General features: G+C 44.2%; 1 protein-coding gene across 6 annotated transcripts in view; it reads left to right on the top strand.

Annotated features, from left to right (window-relative positions):
• The first annotated feature begins 200 nt into the window (after positions 1-200).
• The window catches only part of LOC135375132 (dynamin-like), a 67,094-nt gene continuing 42,900 nt past the window's right edge, over positions 201-24,394 (top strand). For 5 of the 6 annotated variants that reach the window (XM_064607850.1, XM_064607851.1, XM_064607853.1 and 2 more), the window contains exons 1-8: positions 201-489; positions 8,875-8,948; positions 9,812-9,961; positions 12,471-12,674; positions 16,074-16,172; positions 17,131-17,434; positions 20,686-20,824; positions 23,162-23,368. In XM_064607850.1, coding sequence (XP_064463920.1) covers positions 326-489; positions 8,875-8,948; positions 9,812-9,961; positions 12,471-12,674; positions 16,074-16,172; positions 17,131-17,434; positions 20,686-20,824; positions 23,162-23,368 — 1,341 coding nt within the window. In that variant the 5' untranslated portion in view covers positions 201-325. The remainder of the gene's footprint in view (positions 490-8,874; positions 8,949-9,811; positions 9,962-12,470; positions 12,675-16,073; positions 16,173-17,130; positions 17,435-20,685; positions 20,825-23,161; positions 23,369-24,394) is intronic. The other variant, XM_064607852.1, reaches the window with a different exon arrangement.

Below are 24,394 nucleotides of genomic sequence, written 5' to 3'. Positions count from 1 at the left end.
GTTGCTCGTGCATGAACATCGTCTGCTTTGCCTTGGTCCACCTTTTGCGCAGAAGGACATGTGCGCCATGGAAGAGGACCACGTGTTATTGTACAACTTCCTACCGTTCTTTGATCGCATTAATCGTGCTAAACGCTGCCTGAAAGGCCATGCGTATATTGATCCTCCCTTCGGCATGACGTTTGTGTTCGTCCTGCGCATGCGCCCTCTGTTCCCGTGGTAGCCATTTTCAGTCAGTCTCGAAGCGGTAAGGCCAGTGAGGCGGTGATGATTGTGCAGTGCAAGTTGTGCTGAGGCGGTACAAAACGAGTGGCCCCATCGCAAGATGGCTGGGAACGATGGGATGGAAAGCCTCATCCCGATCGTAAACCGGCTACAAGATGCTTACACCCAACTTGGAGCGAGTCTCACGCTCGACTTGCCTCAAATCGCTGTCGTCGGTGGGCAAAGTGCGGGCAAAAGCAGTGTTTTGGAAAATTTTGTTGGCAGGTAAGCTAAGCCTAATACAATTTGCACCGCTAAAAGATCACGTAGCTTTGGCTGCACTTGAAAATTCAGACAGGGAGCAGCATTGGGGGTGTGCAGACGCTTCGGCTCACCTGGGTCGATCTCCCCCGCACACAAGCAGATCGCACTGAGTCATGGATTCGGTGGTGCACCGAGTGCTGCCGATGACTGTAAACGTTTCACTTGGCTCTGAAATTGCCGCAGGTAATGGTTTCTAATGGATGCGGTGACCAGTAGCCCAAAACGTTATGAAGTGCACGGGTGAGAGCTCATTGTAGTGCGTAATAAAGGCAAGTGCAGCTGGTTACTCCTCCTGGGGTAGGCCTATTCTCAATCGGGGTGTCGAAAATCGATACCTCGGACGAATTGGGTAGAAATAACGAAAACTTTGCTCGTAACAAACCGATCACAGTACTTGTACATGCAGTAAGAGACTCGGATGAGGCGGAAACATTTCTAGTGCCAGTCCCAATGCTGTCGGCGAATAGCCCAAGCATCGCTTGCGCGGCCTCTGCTACTTTTCCCCGTAACCACCCCCCCTTACTTTGTCGAAACGGAGCAGACACACCGAGGAAACGAATCATTCGTTAGACAGCTCTTACGGAAGCTGCGATTCATTGTTTTGTAATCAGGGGCCCCCCCCGACATCGTAGTGATCGTTTTCGCAAGCAAAGTATCGATCGCGGTCCCTCCTCAATTGTGTAGCAACGTGTGTGATCTCCGCATTTTTGCTCAAGGTCTTTCCGAAAGAGTCAGTCCCGACTGAACAATTGAGCCTCAAAAGGGGACATGTCAGAGAAACATTTTTTTTTTCTTTTTGCTCGTATTATTGCAGAAATGGCCTCGCAGCGCCAGTTCACGTATCTGTTCTTTCGAAGTGGGGTTTGTACTCAAGATCCAACAACAGTTGCATAACGAATGCGTAATACTTGTCAGCAGTCTTGAGGGTGTAACTTCGTTACCAAATAACCAGTTACCGAGGAATTAATCAGCAACTGCAATTAACAACGGTCTCACAGAGCAACTTCAACGGTGAGTACCAGTCGGTGGCAGGTAGTGAATGAATATTGGACTAATTTCAGAAATTAGACAAACAGGAAGTTCTAAACAATCCGTAATGAGATGCTCTCATTCAGACATTTTATAGAATTCGTTACCTGTCACTCACTTGTCATCACGAAAGTTGTGTTCTGGGAAAGGTTATTCATTAATTAGTGCTACTGGTTAGTTGGGAGCACGCGACTACTTGTAACTAGCTTACATCCCAAGTCTGTTTCTCAGTGGACTAAACAAATGTCACACACGTTTAGTTGGTGTTGATGGAGGTGGACCTAACCTGTTATTGCACACAGAGTATCAACTGTAGCACTGATGCTGGTGTTATCAAGAAACTGCATAACTAGTGAATGTGAGAGAGATGTCTGCTACTACTACAAGTGTAGAGTCATCTCTTAAAAACACCAAAAACTAGGGATGGGCCAACCGAATCCATGAATCCTTGGAATCCTTGAATCCTAGGCAGGGATTCGCGAATCCGAATCCCAGTGCCCAGAACGGCAAACGACATTACAAGGTTAAAAGTAAGATTTGCTCGCGTTTTTGTTGTTTCTTAGTTCTCTAGGAAGAATTCAGACACGAGGGTTTTATGTATTTCCTGTAGTCGATGAACATGTCGAACAAACAAACAAACAAATGTTAAATAAATAATATTTAAGGAACACTATAGTTTCTCCTGAAAGTGAACTATTATTTAATTTGCTTTTCATTAAATAATTAAATCATTGAAAAATATATATCAAATTCTGCTTCAAAACATTTTTCAGTAGAAGTGTTTTTTGCCCCTGGCTCTTTAACCTTCTTCTTTTTTTTTTTTTAAAGAAAGGGTTCGGAAGGTTCATAAGATTCGAGGTTTGGCAGAACCTTCCTTGGATTCAGAATCGAGGAAATTCTGGATACGTCCAATCTCTACCAAAAACCGAGAGACAGAGCCATGGGTGACACAGCACAGCGCTCTCACTTTAAGCAGATTTGTTTACATGCCTGTAATCTTAAGGCAACTTTTAAGAGCACGCTTTGGAAAGCAGAAGGGAAAGGAAATTTGAGAGATGCTCCTGGGTGGTTGGGCGTGTGTCAGCAGAGCGTCTGTCATCACAAAGAAGGAGCTAGAAATCCTTTCTGGATAAATAGAAGTTCAGTTCCGTAAATAAATCTGTTGAAAGTGAGCGCTTGGTTCTGTGCAGTCTGTGGCTCGGTGTTCTCCGATTCTAGCATTTTTTATAAGATGACTTTGGTCTGGTGCCAACTGGCCCAAAGAACTGTCTTAACGTGTGTGAACTGGGATGCTTACACACGAACTGTCCGAAGAATCGTGAAGTTGTGCTGTCACCTGTAAGCACACAGAAGGGTTAGTTAGAAGAGCTTTCACCAGTACTGGCATTGAAAAGTCTGGTGTTATTGTATATGCTCACCGCACCACACTGAAAATAATTTACGTTGCTTCATTTTTCGTGCAAACGTTGCTCGACATAACTGGCAATGAAAAAGCACAAATACATTTTGTGTGTGGTTTAATGCAGATACGAAATGGCCTTTTGCAAAGCACGCTTAAATATGTCAATAATGCAATTTTACATATTTACGAGATTTGCAATACAATTCCATACTTAAATATGCGAAAGAATACATTGTGTCAGTACCGTGCTGGCCTTGGTCGATGTGATTCCTTGCACATCTCAGTGTTCTAACCCAGGCAAATTCATCAGCAAGCAACCAATTCAAAGGTAACCCACTGGCCGTCTACCACTGTAGCATTGTTTATGATTGTAATAGAAAAAATTTGAAGCTAAGCTGTGGTACCTATGTACAAAATACAGATACGGCTTTTAAATATCCTAGGTACTGTGGTAAATGTTTTCATGGTCAAGAACCAGCTTGCAACCTGGTCTCCCTCCTTTTTCCTGTGAAAGTAAAAAAAAAAAAGGAAAAAATGCAGAGCTCGTGTCTTAAAAGGGGCTGATGATTCCACCTCGTTTATTTGTCCTATCTGCACTGTGAAATTTACGGCCAATGTCAGCTGAGCATGCGACATTTAATTGATCACAATCCCACGAATGACGAAAGTGAAAAACTAAATTTCTCCCAGACTCACTGCAAACTATTTCCCGTTATTTCACGCACGTAAGCCGCACCGCAGGTAAGCCACAGGACATATTTTTTGGAACATTTTTGAAAATTTTCTGTCAGATAAGCCGCACTCGCAGATAAGCTGCAGGCAATACAAGACGACTGATTTGTTCGACAAAGGAGACCATTATGAAGGCCATAAACCCTGTAGGCCATACTCCGGGATTGGCGTAGTGTACAACAAAGGAGGTCAGTCCTAGAGTTCTAGCAAGATCGGATTGTGCCCTTGGTGTTGGGCGTTTTTTTGTGGATTGATGGGTCAGTGGTCTTCCAGAAGACACGAATCAGTGCCACCACTTTCGTTAAAGCTGCTTGTGGCTATGCACCAGGAAGATCAATCTACTCGAATGTGGACCCGTCCCTGTTACGCACTGTTCGTGCATTGGCAGGGCAGTGCCGTTCCAGAAACACTCTCCGCCCTTTCATCAAAACCGGCGTATGGGGAAAGTACCAGAAAAAAGGTCACCAGATAAGCCGCCCGGTGGATAAGCTGCAGAGCACCTGTGATAAAAAAAGAATCGTGCATAAGCCACGGCTAATAACCATGAAATTACGGCACATTTATTCGCAGGATATTCTACAAAAATAGACGCTTTGAAGCGGTGCTTACATGAAATTCAGGGGTGCGTGTTTTGAGCGACAGTCCTCGCTGAAACCAAATCTGACATGTTTTATCATTACAAAAGGATGGTGCTTCAGACAGGGAGAGACAACACGCAGACGATTCTCGTTACACAGCAGAAGTTTAAATGAGAGAGATGGCTTACGCAATCGCCACATGTGGCTATCTCAATTGATTCATTGAGAAATCTCTACCAAGCGACCCTTTTCTTGCACAGAATGCAGGTTTCTGAGAGGAGGGGTTGACATTTGCAACATTCGCAGATATGCTGGATGAAGAACACTCAAAACAATGGCACTGAAGTTTTCCCAGTGTAATATTGCCATACAGTTCATATGTAATGTCTATTACTGTCCTTCTAGCATTTCATCAGTCAAGCTATCACTAGATCTTGTGTTATGCCGGAAGTTTTTCCGACTTTGTCTTTCTCAAAGTTTTTTCACAACATCTTTTTACGACCGAATTTCATCACACCTGCTTCCTATACATCACCGAGACATGACCACATTCTTAAAGTTGAATGTTTTCTATGCAACACTGACCAATTTTCATTTTCATTTTTTCCGTGCACATCCAACAAGTGGAACTGCCTTCCTCAGAACATTGTCATAATTAACGATATCATTTTGTTCAAGCGAGAACTAGTCAATTTCCTGTGCATTTAATATTTCCGTGTTATTAATTTTTTTACTTGTGTAAACTTTCATCTTCGCTTACCCCTCTCATGTAATGCCCCAATGGGGTGCCTTGAGGTACTACCATAAATAAATAAAAAACATGTACTTAATACACGCATGCATATTCAGGTAGGATGAGTTCATGTGAGATGTGACTTCTTTCTGTGGTGTGCGTGAAGGAAACACAGTCCGTTTGGCCCGCAAGCAGATACAATAAACAACACAGCTATTTAATCTTCTGAACATTAAAACAAATTTTGGTAAATGCACTTTTTTTGTTCCGTTCTGCACGCAAATAGAATTGTTTGCCTCTACATATTACGATCCTAAGTTTGTTATAATAGAAAAGAAAAGTCATATGCTTTTAATTGATATTATTTTATGATTTGATTATTTAGCTACTACTTTTGCGAGTTTCTATTTTTGTATTGTTAGCGCATATGCCATAGCATGAAGAAATTTTCATGATGTTTGGAATATATTGTTTTGGTGATATTTTTAAACTTTATTTAATATTAGTGCTCATGTTTGTAGTAGAGATGGGATGAATCCAGATTTTTCCGAATCTGGATCCGAACCCAAGGAAGGCTTTGCGAATCCACGAATCTTACAGATCTCGAATCTTTCGAATCCTTTCATAAAAAAAAGAGTTTAAAAAGCCAGGGGAAAAACACTTCTGCTGAAAAGTGCTTTGAAGCAGAATATATCTTTGTTTAATGAAAAACAAATTAGATAATAGTTCACTTTCAGGAGAAATCATACCCACGTACTTCTTAACTGTAATTTATTTACCCTGTTGTTCATTGACTACAGGACGTACATACATCTCGGAGACTGAATTGTTTCCATAAACAATCAAAAGCAAAGTCATGCTGCATTTAAACTTGTAATATAAGAGTTCCTGTCTGAACTCTTTCAGTGCAGAGCAATGTAAACAAACAAACAAGAAAACATCCACCAACCACATTTTTTTTTTATTGGCGCCTTCTGAGTCCGCCAAAAGCCTGATTGGCCAGCAGGTGTTTTCTCGTTTGTTTGTTTGTTTACATTGCTCTGGACTGAAAGAGTTCAGGCAGGAACTCTTATATTACAAGCTTAAATGTAGCATGGTTTTGCTTTTGATTGTGTATGGAAACAATTCAGACTCGAGAATTTATGCATTTCTTGTATAGTCGATGAACAACTTGTTAAATAAATTATACTTAAGAAGAAATATATCATATAGAAATATATGGGTATGTTTTCTCCTAAAAGTCAACTGTTATTTTATTTGTTTTCCATCAAACAAAGATATCATATTCTGCTTCAAAACACTTTCAATAGAAGTGTTTATTTTTTTTTTACAGGCTTTTTAAGCTCTTTTTTAAGAAAGGATTCGAAACATTCGAGATTTGTAAGATTCGCGGATTTGCAGGACCTTCCCTCGATTCGGATTCGGAAAATTCTGGATTCGTCCCATCTCTAGTTTTCAGCCAGTAGTAGACGACGTTCGAGAGGGCGCCACGTCTCGGGAAAGCAGTCCGTTGCCGTAGCAACAACAGGGCTCTTGAGGCAACAAGATGCTTGTTGTAGCTCACTGAAACCGACTGGCTACGCTGGCTTGACAAACTAGAACTAACGTAATTGACACAATTTTTTAGGTATAGAGGCGTTGAGCATGGACAGAACAATACCAGACTTGATGGTCTTAGAGTGAGAACTAGAATACGGTAAAAAAGATCTATAACGGTAAAGCCGCAAAGGACGAGGACAGAGGGTTAAAAAACAAGAAGCAGACAAACCGCCTGCAGTCTACTTCCTGTTTCTTTTAACTTTTTGTCTTCCTCTTTTGTGGTTGCACCATTATGAACCTGCAGCAACTCCCCTTATACAGTTCTTTGATACAGTAAAAGAGGGTTAGCTTAATCTTTGCTGTAACACCAATGAAGGCTGTTCTGATAAGAGGGTGAAACCCTTGTACGAAATAAGGGCATCAACCAAGCACTCCCGTGTGACAGTGAGAAGATAAGCGATTACAATGATATCAACGTATCTACGGACAAACAATATGCCATTTGCATTACGGGACATGAAAAGATGGATTGCGTTGTCATGAGCAATCAAGTAGATTTCTTGTAAAATGGGTGCCACCGAAGAGCCAGCACAGTCTCCATTAGCTTGGTCGTAGGAGTCATTTTCCCTGTTGATGACAGTGGATTTTAAGTGCGAATGAAGGTTGGTCAAAATCTCGTCTGCCGTAATGCCAGCACTGTTTTGGAAAATAACTAAGTGTTCTTCAATCAGGTTAGAAATACACAGAAATACACTCTGGTTAGAAGTACGAGGTGATGCTTACAGAATAATAAAGACCTTTGATGTCGAGCAATTGCACGTTAAGCGTAGTGAACCGTTGAGATAAAACTGTGTAACGGAGCCAATCACCTCATGGGAGTAGTTCCTGAGGGGAAGCAAACCTGGAAGTGGAACCTTTTGAGAGTATATGTTGTAGAAAGTGGCCTCTACCAGATTGGCTAATAACTACACTAAGGGGCATCTCAGGTTTACGATCCTTCAAACAAAACGTTGCAAAAAAGAATCAAGTCTGCATTTGTCTACAACATTAAAGAGGGGTTGTCAACAATGAGTGATTTAGATCAAGGGAACCAATTAAATGCTTGGAAATACCTTAGATTGATAGATCAGACAAGGAAGGACGACAAATTTACTGATTTTTCAAGCTCCAAAAGCTTCAGGTTCAAGTGTTGGAGCTCACTTGCAACATGAGACACCTTGGACACACAAGACTTGGTCTTTGCAGTATAGGCACAGAATAAGTGTGTGAGAAATGCACCTTTCAACTAATACGATCTTCTGAACCTGATCAACATTGCTTGAGGCAAGAGTAACAAGGGCAGCCTCAAAATCAAGCATGGTCAGTTTTATAGGAACTCAGAATTTTGGGGTCAGTGAAAGGGTATGTGAGGATCTTGAGATAGCCACCAGTGGCAACTGCTTTCTCTCTTTCCTCTCCCACCACTTTAGAGGTTTCTCAATATACGTATCGTGGGTTCTTGTCCATCTAACTTGTGCTGTGTTCTGTGTGTGCTTCTCTGTTTGCAGAATAAGTATGCCAAAAGGGTCCTTGATTGCCCTTATGTCTGTCACACACGCTTGTGACCTCTATGAAAATGTAGTAGCTCACGTTTACATCACCAGAAAACAGGAACTGAATGTGAACTTAGTGTTCATTTTTCTCGTTCGTCTCAAGAGCTATGACACTCTTCTGGGTGGAACTTGGCATGCATCGCCTACACATAAGTCGCAGTGGACTACATCTCTAATCTCAAAATCAGTTGATGGCTCTGACTACACCCTTAGAGGTGTAGCAAAGTGCAAAACTTTCTCCTCATCGAGTGAAAGTTGCCAGCATAAACGAGCAACAAAACAGGGACTGGGATAATTCGTTGCGTTGTCTGTGATTATGTGATTACACTTTCCCTTTCCCTCTTGCCCTCCTTCCTCTCCTAAGAGGCCATTAATGCAGAGCGCGCTCTCACTTCATGTTCACTTCAAAGAAGCTTACTGATTATCACATTTCGTTGAAGTGAGATGTTGGTTGTAGAGACTTGTCTTTCTGTTACAGTAAGGAGCACAAAATGTTGATGCCACAGTTGATGAAATTATCAGTTAGCGAATCATGTTGTGAATCATAGTGAATCATAGTGTGTTCGAAGCGTGGTGACATATATTTTTTTTTTTTAACTGCTGCTGAACACCAGCAAAAAACACTCAGTACAGAAGTGTTAAACATTACAACCTTAACAGTCTTACGTGTTCGTTTCCAGTGTTGTGCCATTGTTGTTTGCTTTATGCTTTCATATACTAATGGCTGCTTCATTTTTCTAGGGACTTCCTTCCGAGAGGTTCCGGCATCGTGACTCGTCGACCGTTGGTCTTGCAACTGATCAATTCAAACACAGGTGAGGCGACACACATGTGGCTACCCGCCTGTTAAAGGGGCGGTCGCATCCGGAAACCCATCTATGAAACCGATTACCACTAAGTTTGGTCTCAGCCGACATTCTGTTCGGATAACTTTTTTCTCCGACAAAGATCAGTGCTGCTCCTGCAGCTGCAGAGGTCCCAGCGACGTGTGAAAGGTGCCGTCCAAAGCGCCGTAACTTCGTGAGATGCCCGCACGGCTGCGGCATTCCTTTTCTCGGGGCTGTGTTCTGATAGGTTCTTGGGGAGAGACTTCTCGTTTTCTTTTTTTTTTTTTTTTTTTTTTTTCAGTGAGGGACTTCCTGCAATCTCTCAACATCTGACATGTGCTCTTGTCACGTATTTCCACAGAATGGCCGTCAAACGACACCATTTTGCGTATGGTTTTCTATACTATGGTCGGTGGTCCAGGTGAAATAAAATGACACTATATTTTATAAATTGTCTGCGATGGATGCGACCATTCTCGTGGGATAAAAGATACTGTTACCTTGACATCAACACAAACAGATTTTTTCAAAGGAGTAGTAGTAGAAAGGAAATCCAAGGGAAATGCTGAACCCTACTCTTGACCTATGATGCAGTCAGAAACTCCTAAACAGAGCTAATTCACTACTATGGCATGAAGTTGTTTTCATGTTCACTTCTTTGATTGTCATCAAGATAACTAAGCCAACTGAGTTTCGAAACCCTTTTTTAAGTTAGCTTGGCCTACATAATAATTATTTGACGCAGACCACATTTTGCCATTACTAGTCCCAAACAGGCAACCTCCTAAATGTTTTGATTGAGTTGCGTGTCTTTCGCGCACATGAAATTGTTTTTCCACTACCTGTCGCAGAGCATGGAGAGTTCCTGCATTGCCGAGGGAAGAAATTCACCGACTTTGCCGAAATCCGTAAAGAGATCGAAGATGAGACAGACCGGGTGACCGGAAGCAACAAGGGCATTTCCAACGTGCCCATTAATCTCCGCGTCTACTCTCCGCATGGTACGTAGAGTTCCGTTCCTGGTCTCCGTTTTGCACGTGTTTATTCCGCATGTTCGGCAGCACGTGGTACTGAAAAATTCCACTGGTCAATCCGCAGTGAAGTATCGGAAAATGCTGGAGGCAAACAAACCAGCCAACTAACTCACATTCGCAAATTAACAAATTAGCAAACAAACGTGGCAAATTGCGCACGCAAGTTGTAGAAGCGATGATAGTGCTTCGTCGGCGCTCTGCCAGCATCCGTAGCTTTTGGCGAGCTGGTTTGAAAGAACTGTCGAAACACTGTGAATCTGATCGGAATTGACCAGTGAAGCACGACTATCCTTGACTTTGCTGACCAAGAGCGAGAGAGGCTCTGCCTCGAAATGGCACGCCAATAGGAAGACTGCTGCCTCTGCTCTTGCCTAACAGATGGCGCATCGGTAGCGCTCGGCTCAGGATATGTGAGCCGCTGTCGTCTGCCTCTTCCGGTACAGCTACGACCTTGAAGCCTCTGCTCTTGGTCAGCAAAGTCAAGGACAGTCTGAAGCACACATCCTCCAACACAGAGCAAAGCCATTCCGAGTCCTGCAGTGGAAGTCGCCATTAAGAGCCAGGCAATAGTTTCATAGATTTTCATACTTCGGGCAACAAAGCACTCTGCTGTCACCCTAGGATAATTCTTTCCCAAGTCTTGCCAAAAGATTTCCAATGTCAGGGAGAAATCATCTCATCTTTGCACAACACCATGCATTGTGAGGCAAGACCATCATCGTTGCCGTCATCATCTTAATCTTCATCTCCGCCAAAATGCGAACTGCTCCGAAAATCGGAATGTAAGCGAGACGAGAAAGTGAATCTGCGAGGAAAGCAGGTGAAGGCTCTGACGACGGCAATGAAGGTTTTGTGACTATGATGGTTCCATTTCACAGGATACGGGGGTTTGACAGGTTTTTTGGTCACCATACGATTTTTATCTTCCCTGAGGAAAAATTGATGTTATGCAGCACCTTATTCTAATCTTCTGCAAAGTGTCTGTGCTGACCATATCTGCAGTGTAGGAACATATGTATACATTGTGTGATCATTGGAATGGAGGAACACCTGTTAGCTACTCAGGTAATGAAAGCTGTTGCCACCTGCTCTAACCAGGAATTAACAGCTGCTACATCATTTTTAGTTTTGCTGTAGATTAATGTTGCATCATTTAGTTAGGTGCCGTTGTTAGTTTTGCTGAATTACTGTGCAAAGGTAATTGTGAGTGCCTATGACATTATGAAATACATGGTTCCCACTGGTCCTTGAAACCCTTGGATATTCTGGAATATAAAAATACCATTTTCAAGGCCTGGAACACTTTGTAATTTTCCGCAGTTCTTGAAAACCGTTGATTTTGCGTCTTTTTCTTATTCTCATGGGGCTGTTAGTGCAAGTTCCACTTATTCAAAGCCAGAACTATAAATTCAAAATTACACAGGTGTTAGCACTGGGGTTCCGGAGCAAACTGAAAGCCTGAACTGAAAACCGAAAACAACAACAACAACAACAGCATTATTTTTGCGCAAACCGGAACTGAATGAAAGCCGAAAACAGAATTTCGCACCCCGGAGAGAGAAACCGAAAATATGTGAATATATGAACCAGAACCGAACCGTTTTCTTTGAACCGAAACAAAACCTGGAACGAAAAACCTTTCAGTTCGACACCTTGGTTAGCACTCATTGCAATAGGAATCGGCAGCGGAAACCAGAAATGTACGAAGTGCATGGAGCCCTACGTTGTACAAGTCCCGACAAAAGCTTACAGAACACTCAAGCGGTGTGTCTTCCCTTTGTGCAACACCGCGACACGCGACAAGCGACAAGCGGAAGCGGGCTTGTTCACTCGTTCAGAGGGGTGATGGAGTGCGCCGGCAGTGACACCAATTCAAACCACCTTTCGAGCACGTCCAAGCCATACGGAAACTACCGCGGTTTGTTGGTACCAGCGCACTCTCCCACCCCTCTGAATGAGTGAACTATCCCGTTTCCGCTCGCCGACTGGGTGCCGCACCGAGGGAAAAAAATGCATCGCTCGCATGTTCCGTAAACTTTTGTCGGGACCTGTACTCGCAAACCTCCCTTTCCATCATACGATCGCTAACATTCTGGAGTCGTCACTATCGTGCGGTCCCCACATATTTTTTCGTGTGATACCTGTACTTAGTCATAAACTGTTTTATGTCCCAGGCAAGGCGATGGCTGAGCCACAAAAGGGCCTTGGAAAGACCCTAGAATTTTTGTTTCAAAAATCCAGTGGGAACCATGGAAATAGTATTGCGAGCTGTAAAATAGTCCAAAATGAAGCAGTCCAAGACAGGCATCCTGGTAAAAACATTTCAGCTATGCTCTCCTCCTTTTCTGGTGCTGTGACAGTAACCTACTAGTTTTAGTGTACGCAATAAGGTTTGTACTGTGCATGTGAGTGCATTTATCCACTAAGGTCCCCTAACCGCTTGAATTTCCACCCCCTCTGCCTCCTCCGTCCGCAGTGCTTAACCTGACCCTGGTCGACCTTCCGGGGTTGACTAAGGTCCCCGTCGGTGACCAGCCTGCGGACATTGAGAACCTGATACGCGAGATGATCCTCGGTTTCATCCGCAAGGAGAACTGTCTCATTCTGGCCGTCACGTCGGCCAACCAGGACTTGGCCACCTCGGACGCGCTGAAACTTGCCAAGGAGGTGGATCCGGAAGGTGTGTATTAATCTCACTTTTTTTTTTCCTCTCTCTCTCTTTTTTCTTTGTGGTGGAGGAAGTCCTCAACTTGACACTGATCGACCTGCCTGGACTGACAAAGGTTCCCGTCGGGAGTCAGCCTCCGGACATCTCGGCCAGGCTGCGCGACTTGGTGTTGAGTTACGCCTCGCGGGAGAACACGATCTTGCTGGCCGTGACGCCGGCGACACAGGACATAGCCACCTCAGACGCGCTGCAGCTCTGTCGAGAGGTGGATCCGTCAGGTCTGCTCAGTGTGTGTGGCATGCAGCGCGGTGTGTACTATGCAGAGCTAACATACTAGCAGTTTGACGGTTCTTGGTCCTTGGTTTGTGGCAACACCAGCGTTCCTCACACGGAAGCTGTCGGTGGACCTTTTTCACAACTGCTTGTGCGGCAACGACGCTGGGGCGTTGGACAAGGGGGGGCGTCAGGGGGGGCGTTGGACAAGGCTGTCTCAGTATTCAGTAGGCGGCGCTGATTCACGATATATAGATAGATGTGAGTGGTGATGTGTGGGGGGCACCACGAGAACTCATCAGAGCATCTAAAAAAACAAAAACGATTTTGATGCTCTATGCTTAGAGCCTCAAACTTGAGGAACTTGCCAAAGTGCAAATTCAGCCACCGATAAAGTAGCTGGAGAATGCTGAGCACTGTGCATTTAGTAGGGCCGCTCAGAGTCTCTCGTTCATCTGAAATGCGAGACACGTTTTTTTTTTTTTTGTGTGTGTGTGTGTGCTTGCTTGTTTGTTTTCACCAGAAAATCTGCGAAACAACGAATTTTTTACCTCGCCAATAAAAAAACAAAACTGTGTGACAAAGGGTGGTTTGCTGGAGAGCTGCTAGGGATGTGATGCTTGTGTGAAACAGGTCCATTGATGCGGAGCTTTAACAATCAGACTTGTCAGCATGGATACATGTACTGGTAATAATAATAATAATAATAATAATAATAATAATAATAATAATAATAATAATAATAATAATAATAATAAGTGAGCACATCATCATGGAGGGCTTATATGGTGCTTGAGACTCAAACTAGGGGACCCAAAAATAGGGGACCCAAAACACAAGTGCTGTAATGCACACAGTGCCTTCTCCCCACGCAAAATGTTAGGGAGGTGTCACTAGACATTTCGGGGGGGGGGGGGGTCTGGATAAATCACTGCTGTGGGAGCGGCACAAGCCAGCTTAGAGGCAGTACACACTAATTTTGAAAATCATCATGGGCACCAAAAATATACCGTGTGCAAAGAACCTACAGTAGTGGGAACTTAAATGGGATCAGCTGAAACATACAGAGCCATTCGTTGTGGTAATCCAGTAGCGGGAGGAAATCAGTAGGGGCATCCACATGAAAAACCATAAATGCCATGTCATGTGGCAATTAACTGTCGATGCATTTAGTTGTGAACCTGATTTTGTGTGTGTGTGCTAGTGCTCACTCCGAAGTACTGCATGTGTGTGCTAGAACTCTAACGACACTAAAGGATTTCCACACGAGAGGCATGTGTAGCATAGTCTCACCTCACAACAATGAAATTCAAGACATTTCATGTTGCACTGGATTTTTTACGCTTTCTCCTTTTCTCTGTGTCGTACCGACGTGCCTTATGATAAAATGACAGGCGTTGTGTGATTAGCATTCCAGGTATTACTACGCGATTGCCTTATATTTTGTCAGCCCAGCGTGGCTTCACTGCGGTCTTCCTTATTTTTACAGGGGTAGCTGTAAACGGGGAAGGTTTTGGAGAAAATCGCTGTGGCTGTATTACAAAACCCTCTGTTTCGGTTTTGGTTTCAGTGATGCAAAACGAGTTAGAATAATTCGAAGCTAATAAAAGCAGTTTAGACATGCTCAGAGATGGGCCTGTTGTCCTGGAAAGTGTTCCGATTTTTCAGCGTTTCCGACCCCAATTTTGCCCCGATTTTAGTATTTTTGTCCCGCTAGTCCCAGCTCTGCTCATCATCATTAGAGTCTGAAGTTTTAGGGTTTTACACATTTCTTCCCCGAAGTTGCACCCCGAATTGAAGGTTGCCTCTTTAGGGTGAAACCCGATTTTTACCCGGCAAATTGCCCTCACTGGAATGTCTGTAGGAAAGCACTAACTTACTTGTTTGGCAGCAGATGCAGTTACGTCACCTTTTGTATCAGACCACTACGGTTAGTTTGAGTAACTGAGCCCGATTTCTTCCCAGATTTGGCATACCGGAAGTTTTTTTTTCACCCGAATTCGCATGAATTTAGTGCACCGGTTTATTTACACGATTTTTATCCCCCGAATTTAGAAAAAAATATTTCCCGAAAACTTCAGGCTCTAATCATCATTCACTTCACAGATCACAAGGCAGTACTCGTCACTCTAAAGTAGTTGTGCACATATCAGCAACAAAAGTGTCAACATCCACACACAACAGCTACCGCTGAAATTCGCGTTACACAATCATTACCATCCTGTAATTTTTTTAGTCCCTGCTTCATCTTTTTACCTTGTTTCATCTATAGATGCTCATTGGCGGCGTGTTTCGAGGTCTTGTTTTGTATTCCTCATGTTTGTCTGGTGATTTCTCCTTTAGAATAAGCATTCCCGTATCTCATGAGCTGCAAAATTGCTTTGCCGTATGAGATCTTGTTGTACAAATTTAGGCTCCATGTAGGTTTGATACGATATGCGAAACTATTTCTTCTGCTGCATGTAGTACTTCCGTTATTCCTCAAGTTAATGCAAGTGAAACGCTGTTACACACACTACATTCAAGGAATAATTGGAGGTGTATTCACGCTTGAAGTACTGCGGGCACATCAAAACGTCTCGCGTACTGGACAAGAAACAGACTTCACTAGCCAGACTCTCAAGTGCTGGAGAAGCATTGGAAGCGTCTCGGAACACATTGAACAAGCTTCAGTTCCTTTTCTGTTTATTTAGTTGAGCTGAGGATCATAGTTTTTAATGTTTTCACGAGGCTTCATTTAGCAGTGAGCTTGGACAGGTCGGCTGCTCATTGTGGAAGTCTTGCACAGTTTTTGTCCTTTCGCGTAAGCGCAACGCTTCTGCAACCACGAAGTGACACACGTCATTTCCACTGTATATCATGTTAGTATTCCTGAGCAAATTGGTTCGCTGCTTTGGTACTCATTCATCCCATCGCCCTTACTTCTTCCTACGCTACAGCTCTCCCTTCTTGAGTTATCTCATAGTCTGCATGTGTGGTGTCGAAAGCGATTCCTAGGTACTGGTGCATCTAGCTCAAATAGTTCAGACTGGGAACCATTATTTAAAGCAAGAATTGCGTTGAAGCTGAAGGCGTAATGCTTCGCATACGACATATTATTTTTGAATGTTAACCTCCTTGTTGTCTTTCATCTTGCAGGGCTGCGCACCATAGGTGTGATTACGAAGCTGGACCTGATGGACGAGGGCACGGACGCTCGGGAAATCTTGGAAAATAAACTCCTACCCCTTCGACGAGGTAGGCTGAAAATGTTTGACTGAGCATGCTTGGAGCCTTGTGTCTTTCGGCTAACCCGGGTAAAGGCCTATTTCTAAACGCAATTTGCATCATTGTCAGTTAGATTAGAAACTCAAAAATGCCAAAAACAAACTTGTCAAAGTGGAAATGCTGCTACCAATACGGGCACTGGAGAGCACTCAGTACTGCCAGCTTAGTGCTATTGAGTGATTGGTGGCGCCAATCCAGCGCCACCTAGATACAGAAGACATGAATTGAATTGAATTGAATTGAATTGAATTTATTTTATTCAAGATATGCAAATGTAAATTACACTGGCTATGTACAAGGGATGGCCTAAAAGCAGCAAGACTGCTGCTTGACATGCTTAACGCCTCCTCCCACTCCTTCGCGTGTAGACATGTAAAGTCTGGAAGTCAGCCTGTTGCCGTAGAATGGCTTCTTGTGGCTGCCAGTGGCTGCCCACGTGGCTCATGACAGCTCGTTTCCATAGCTATGGCCGCTGAAGCACATAGTCGTGATTGGCGGGCTGTTGATTGTTATGTCACGTCATTTGAGACATCGGGCTTCCTTTCTAGGTGGTATTGGAACTGTGCATTCAGCAGAGCTGCTCGACACCTCATGTTAATCTAGAAGACAAGAAGCTGTTGATTGTACTTTCCACCCTAAAATTTGCTTTTCGGCGCAATATCCCCAATTTTACCACGCACACGGCAGTCTTCAATGATAATTGAAGTCAATTGCAATTGAACAAGTGCATTGCACCACCAAGCATGTGATGTGTCAACCTGCCTGAGTAGTTGACCATAAGCGTTTTCACTAGCCATTCGTTTCAGTAGTCCATTGAAGGCTGCCTGTGCTTCCCGATTTTCAAAAAACACAAAACCTGAAAGCACGAGTCTAAGCGTGCTCAGGTTAGAAGAATGTGCCCTCCGATCACCGTGACGTTTTCCCGCAGGCTATGTCGGCGTGGTGAACCGCAGCCAAAAGGACATCGAAGGAAGGAAGGACATCAAAGCAGCCCTGGAAGCAGAGCGAAAGTTCTTCCTGAGCCACCCCTCGTACCGACACATGGCGGACCGTATGGGAACACCGTACCTGCAGAGGGTGCTCAACCAGCAGCTGACCAACCACATTCGAGACACTTTGCCCGGTTTGCGTGACAAACTCCAGAAGCAGATGCTTTCCATGGAGAAGGAAGTGGAAGAATTCAAGAACTTCCGCCCCGACGACCCCTCACGAAAGACCAAGGCTATGCTACAGTAAGTTGAAGCTTTTTCTTCCTGGGATCGTTTGCTGTACAGTACTCTCAATTGCTTATGTAATGCCGATAGCAATACCAAGAAGGGCGCGGGTCTAAACACGGGGCATAGTTAGGGCCTGACTTTTTAGGGTTAAACCCGTATCCGCCCGATATTTACCTCCCCGAACGAAATCTGTAAAATTCAGGTTTAACCCGAATCTACCCGAAAACATCCGGGTCGCGTGGCACACTCGTAAGCGTGCATTAAAATAAAGTTTGATAACATTGCTAAACATTAGTTCCATGTTAAGACAAATTTTTATTAAACAAAAAAAAAAATCACCCGAATACACCCGAGTTCCTGACGACAGAATATGCCGTAACGGGATTTAACCCGAATACACCCGAATTTTCGAATGAAAAATATCACCCGATATTTACCCCCCGAATTTGGCCAAAAATAAAACCCGAAAAAGTCAGGCCCTAGGCATAGTTAAGGGACCGTGTTGACGCGCATCTGTTGCGAGAGCTGAATCTGGTTATAGATGTACAGCGAGGGGTTGACAACAACAACAACTTTATTCTGCTCTGAATGACGTCGTTCCACGCGCCGGACAGCGTTTCAACCGCTGTGTCTGTCGGGTGTCTCTCCTTTGTCTCAAAGGACAAAAGCTTTCTGTTTGCCAGTCATCGCGTTGTCTTGCATCTTACATGTCCGATGTGCAAAAAGCACGCAGGAAGCGAATCGCATGTGCCGTGGGGAGTGGGATTAAGTGGGGAGAGGGGAGGGGTACGGCAAGGGCGGAACTCTGCCTCCCCTAGTGATTCATCGGAAGGCCGAGATTAGATTAGTTAGCCCGAGAAGTAAACCAAGGTGAACCACTTCGCAATAACCGATGGACGCACAGAAAATGGGGAAGCTTAGTTTGCTGTACAAAAAATAACTCCATAGAAATAAAGTGTGGCCAACCCAATGCAAAATAAACTTCGCAATAACGGAAAATTTGTTGTAACGAAGTTCGCTATGACGACGTTTGACCATGCCGCCTTCTGAGCACTTTGATGGCAGGTGCAAAAACTAACAAAAGAAGTACATCTTAAAAATGAGCATGCAAACGAAGATGGACAAGTGCACAGAGGTTCAAGTCCATCTTCGTTTGCATGCTCGTCTTTAACGTGGACTCCAGCCAACTTGCCTGACTTTCTACGCTTGCCAGAAGAGCGGTACTGAGTGCGTATTTTACAGTGCCGACAGAAGACTTTGTTTCACTTCACAATTTGTTTTGTAATGACGTTATTTCCATGTTCCCGGCTGTGTCTTAGCCTGCCCCTATGCATGCGTGCTCTGAAAACATTGTTGAAAAGGCGGTGTTGCTCCCATCTGGCAATGCTGCGTGCAGGAAGGCCTTCACACCGGTACAGCCTTTTCTTTTGATTAGAGGTGTGTATATATACGAATTCTCGAATTCGAAACTAATATCAATCACTCGAAGTATTTGATTAATTAATTAAATATCCAATATTTTATTTTCCAAATATTCGACTATTTTCTGAATACGAACGACACCACCCCGAACGTTGGCATCACCCGATGCTTCCCTGTATGAGGTGAAGCCTGCTTTACAAAACAGCCATTGCTTCAAGATCAACACAGTCAGACCATTTTTGTTCAGCTTAAGATGATGTTAGCCAAAATTATTTATGTATGCTTCTGCCGAGGAAGGGACGGCCTCCCTCCCACGTGCACTTTAGCGGTGCTGGCGGGGGATGTTGATTTGATGTCTGGGAGGTTGCCTTTAAAAAGTTAAGGCTCTCAAATAATGATTGCAGCCCAGGAACAAAAAGGGTGTCTTACAGGTGTCCCTTACATTCAAAATTTTAGCAGCACAACTTCCACAGGCAGGAAACACACTCCAACAACGAAGATAAAGGATGTTCATTGCAAAGCTGAGGCAGGACATCAATTGGTTTATTTCACGAGTGACCCGTAGATGTCCAGAAACAGCTACACAGACTCATCTGTGTAACATGCCACTGCCTGATATCAAATTTTGAAATGGAGATAATTACCCCAGTAAGTGTAAACTCACCCGAGAAGCAGGAAACGCCGTCACGTAAAATTAAAAAGTAGGGGATTCCCGCAGGAGAATTTTTGTGGCTCTCTTGCGACAGTTAATGCCAGAGAAATTACAAGAGAACCATGGACTACGAATTGCAAACTTCTAGTGTGAAAAGCATATAATGTAAAATTTGCACGAACATTACATAATAGGTTTGCTATTCGGCTTTTCTTCCTCCGTTAGATTCGATATTCGATTCGACTTCAAATATTCAGATTCACACACCCCTACTTTTAATGCCTTAGTGGTAACTGTCTGACAGCTGTACAGTGGGAGGCTAGCCTACTTTGGCATACTGTATTTTTGGTATACGCTATGCCTGTGATGCCCAAGCCCTTTATAAGTAGAACCTGAAGTTTTAGGGTTTTACCCGATTCTTCCCCGAATTTGCACCCCGTATTGAAGATTGCCTCATTAGGGTGAAACCCGATTTTTACCAGGCAAAGTGCCCTCTCTGGGATGTCTGTAGGAATGCACCATCTTACTTGTTTGGCAGAAAAATGTAGTTGCATCATCTTTTGTACCAAACCGCTACAGTTAGCTCGAATAACTGAGCCCAATTTCTCCCCGATTTTAGCGTAATGGAAGTTTTCTCACCCGAATTTGCATAAATTTAGTGCAAATTTAGTGTTTATTTACCCGATTTTTACCCCCCGAATTTAGAAAAAAATATTTCCCGAAAACATCAGGCTCTAAACATATATCATATATTTTTACACGTCACACTTCTCATTAAAGCTCGTGAAATGCCCTGCATAGCTAGTATTTGCTCTACATTTACAGCTGAACCTCTCAATAACGAACGTCGATTTAACGAAATCCTCCCTTTAACGAAGAATTTCCGTCGCTCGTATATGTCCCCGTAGACACCAATGTATCTCTGTGCTCGATTTAACGAGATACATTCGTTTGGTCACCTCTATTTAATGAAGTCTCTGGGTGACGAAAGCCTTCTGCACGAGTCTTTCCCCTTCCCCACGAAGAAGAGGAGGAGGAGGAGGACCTCCTCTTCTTTCCCTCTCCGTTGCCTTCATGCGAGTTTTCTTTAGAAAACGAATTTAGAAAAAAATATTTCCCAAAAACTTCGGGCTCTATTTATAAGCAGGCTGATAACAGCATGCAGATGTGGCTAATGTGCCTTTTCCTTCAGGATGATCCAGCAGCTGCAGACGGACTTTGAGCGCAACATCGAAGGTTCGGGCTCTGCTGCCATCAACACGTCTGAGCTCTCGGGTGGAGCTCGTATAAATCGTCTATTCCATGAGCGGTTTCCTTTTGAAATAGTCAAGGTTTGTTGCTCCGGTTTTGTGTCTTTATTTATATCTATTTTTTTGTTATTGCATTTTGAGGTCTTAGCAACACCACCATTAAAGGACCAGTGAATGTCACCTCCATATTTTCAATTTTTTTTTTTTTTTTTTTTTGCTGCAGCACATTGCACAACAGATAACTAGGGACTGACTTTTTCGGATTAAATGCCTTTCTCAGATTGGGGGGGGGGGGGGGTAAAAATCGGGCGCTATTTTTTAAATCCGTAATTCGGGGAGAAATCGGGCGATAATGGTGCCTTCGGGTGTTGTCGGGTGTTTTTGTTTCTCCTCTCGTCTATTAAGTCCTTTCCTAATTTCTCTTCTTCGTTTTTTTGTGGGATCATGACCTTCTAGGGGTAACCCCCAAGGCATAGACTGTGTTGACACACGTGGGTGTATTGCTGGGAACGTAAGTGACCCATTCTTACATGCGTTACACGTGGCGACCTTTGTTCGTCTTCAGTGAAAACGTCACTTGAGGATTTCATAGTGACTGGAATTCGGGGAGAAATCGAGTTTAACCCGAATTGGTCGGAGGTCAGCTCGTGGGGGAATAACCGGGCGGAATTGGGTTTAACCCGAAAAAGTCACTCCCTACAGATAACATGTGCTCTTGTACAAGAATGATGATCCCAGCTTACGCTGTAAGCTGCAAAGGAGGTCATTTGAAGCGCGCACCGTCAAGGGATACCCAAACTCCTTTGGGAGCCAGAGGGGTGCAGGCATCACTCCATGATATGGAAAGCCGCGTCGTGTAGTGCCCATAAGAGGCAGACATATTTTCAGTGAAAAATAAGGTGTCGCGGCGGAGATCGTGTTGAGCCTCCAGGGCACGGAGTAAGACGACTAGGCGGTGAAACTGCCCATAGAAGCAAGCGCGGGCGCGTGACCAGAGACTGTCACGTTGGGGGAGAGAAAAAAGGCAGTTGCTGGCTTTACGCGACAGATGGCACGGCGGCACTGTCTTCAATTTTGCGCTTTTACATGGAAGGCTATGGGGAAAGCAGTGCTTTTCGCGAGTCGTACGGTAGCCTCTACGGACGAAGACAAACTGATGAACGTGAACGATGTTTGTCTTGGCAGTAAAGGTCGGGCTTGTCAACTACGTAGCGCTTCCTGTTTAACGAAACCAACGGAAAACAATTTCATTCTCTTGCCTCTCGGTTCTATTGAGCAGACGACAGGAGCACGATGATCGCGTAGGCGTTTCATCTTCTTCTTTTCTAGCGTTTAATTCACGTGCTTTCGCGTGTTTTAGTCACGCCGCCGGACAAGTGATAGTATCACGTGACCGCATGCTTCGGAAATTCTGCGTCCTCGTGCAACAGATGGCACTGCGGGCCGGGCAGCAGAGCGCGCGCTCCTCGTACATCTCTGCTCGCGGGAGAGAGTGAAGCTTGATCTCCTAGTCTTCTTACTCCGTGCTCCAGGGTCACGGTGCACCGCACATACCTGTGGTGCACCGTGACCCTGGAGCACGGAGTACATACCTGGTTTTTCTGGGTGTTTTTCTAAATTTAGTGACAAGAGTCCGTATAGAAAAAAATGCTGTGCAAGATTGTTCCCGACGGATTGATTGCTGAATGCCGTAGGGCAGTCGTTTCCAAACTTTGTTATTGCGACCCTTCTTGGTTTTGGTTACAAAATTTGTTTGCGTATCACTTTGATTCCACTCTGTAAGTATATATATTCCTTTGTAAGTATCTTGAAGATCATCTGACGCTCAAGTATCGACGCTTACGTTAAACGAATGTTTTGTCATCGTCGTACCCTTGATCTCAAGAAAATGTTAACAAAAATGAGTGATGTAAGATACAGTTTCAGTAAAATTTAGTAAAATTTTGCTTTGAATATCCGAATTTTATTTACATGCGCATCTTTGCCCGTTTTTATTCCATCCACTTATGATTCGTTATCAAACAGTTATACAGATAGCCGTCTCTGTACCAAAAAGCGGTTGTGCTCGCTGTTCAGTTCTGCTAGCGTGTGGTTCTGCCGTTCAGCATCCTTCCACGATGGCTCTCTCCATCTAGATGGTGGTGATAAAAGTGTCCGCAAAATCGACTGTGTCTATAGGTCGCTGGGCATATCCATCCAGCATCCAGTAGATTAATAACGAGCTGTACCTTGGCTCATGATTTGCCTGAGAGCTGAAAAAGTGGGTGGAGCTTCAGGTATAGCCAGGTCCCATTTTTTTATCCCTTCATCCCTTTTATCCTTTCATCCCTTTTTTTTATACACTGCTTGGCTCGATACCACAGCGGCACTGTATGGGCTAGAGGAAGCTGTGAGCATTTTTTTTTTTTTTTGGTGCAGATGGAGTTTGATGAGAAGGAGCTGCGCAAGGAGATAGCGTTTGCAATCCGGAACACTCATGGCATCCGGGTGGGGCTATTCACGCCTGACATGGCATTCGAAGCCATCGTGAAGAAACAGATCGCCAAGCTGAAGGAGCCCTCCATCAAGTGTGTGGACCTGGTTGTTGCAGAGCTCGGCAATGTCATCCGCCGATGCGCTGAAAAAGTAACGCCTGTTTCTTTCTCTTCACATTTTCTCTCTCTCTACTCTTGTCACGTAAAGCCGTTGCATGTAAGCTTTGCAGAGGCATGTTACGTCACTGTTTACACCATCTCGCCTACATGTAACTAGAGCCTGAAGTTTTAGGGTTTTAGGTTGCCCCTTTAGGGTGAAACGCGTTTTTTACCCGGCAAATTGCCATCACTGAGACGTCTGTAGGAATACGCACTAACTTGTTTGGTCGCAAATGCGGTTACACCACCCTTTGTACCACACCAGTACAGTTTGAGTAACTGAGCCCGATTTCTTCCTGAATTTAGTATACTGGAAGTCTTTTCACCCGAATTCGCACGAATTTAGAGTACATGTTTATTTGCCCGATTTTAACCCCCCGAATTTAGAAAAAAATATTTCCCGAAAACTTCAAGCTCTACATGTAGCTAATTGCAGTACAGTAGCCGAAAAGGGTTGCCACCAGGCCGGTATTATACTGGCACGGCCCGTTATTTGCTCTCTCTGCCGGTTGCCGGTAGGAAGGTGATACCGGCAGTCTTTTGCCGGTATTTGTGGCTCAACACCTTTCATAGGGGCTTTTACGGGGTTTTCCTTTTAACATTCCACTGCAGCTTGAATACCGTATTTTCACGCGTATTAGCCGCGGCTTATGCGCGATTTTTTTTTCTCACGGGCACCCTGCGGCTTATCCACCGGTGCGGCTTAACTGATGACTATTTTTTCCTGGTATTTTCCCCATACGCCGATTTTAACGAAAGGGCCGACAGTGTCTCTGGAACAGCACTGCCCTGCCGATGCACGAACAGTGCGTAACGGGGACGGGTCCACATTCGAGTAGATTGATCTTCCTGGTGCATTCCCCCAAGCAGCTTTAAGGAAAGTGGTGACAGTGATTCACGTCTTCTGGAAGATCATTGATCCATCAGTCCACGAAAAACACCCGACAAGGGCACAATCCGATCTTGGTAGAACTCCAGAACTGACCTCCTCTGTTGTACACTGTGCCGATCCCGGAGT

Source organism: Ornithodoros turicata, unplaced genomic scaffold, assembly GCF_037126465.1.
Source record: "Ornithodoros turicata isolate Travis unplaced genomic scaffold, ASM3712646v1 ctg00000829.1, whole genome shotgun sequence".
Classification (NCBI taxonomy): Eukaryota; Metazoa; Arthropoda; class Arachnida; order Ixodida; family Argasidae; genus Ornithodoros; species Ornithodoros turicata.
The sequence above is the reverse complement of the archived record's forward strand: the minus strand, read 5'-3'. Positions and strand labels throughout refer to the sequence as shown.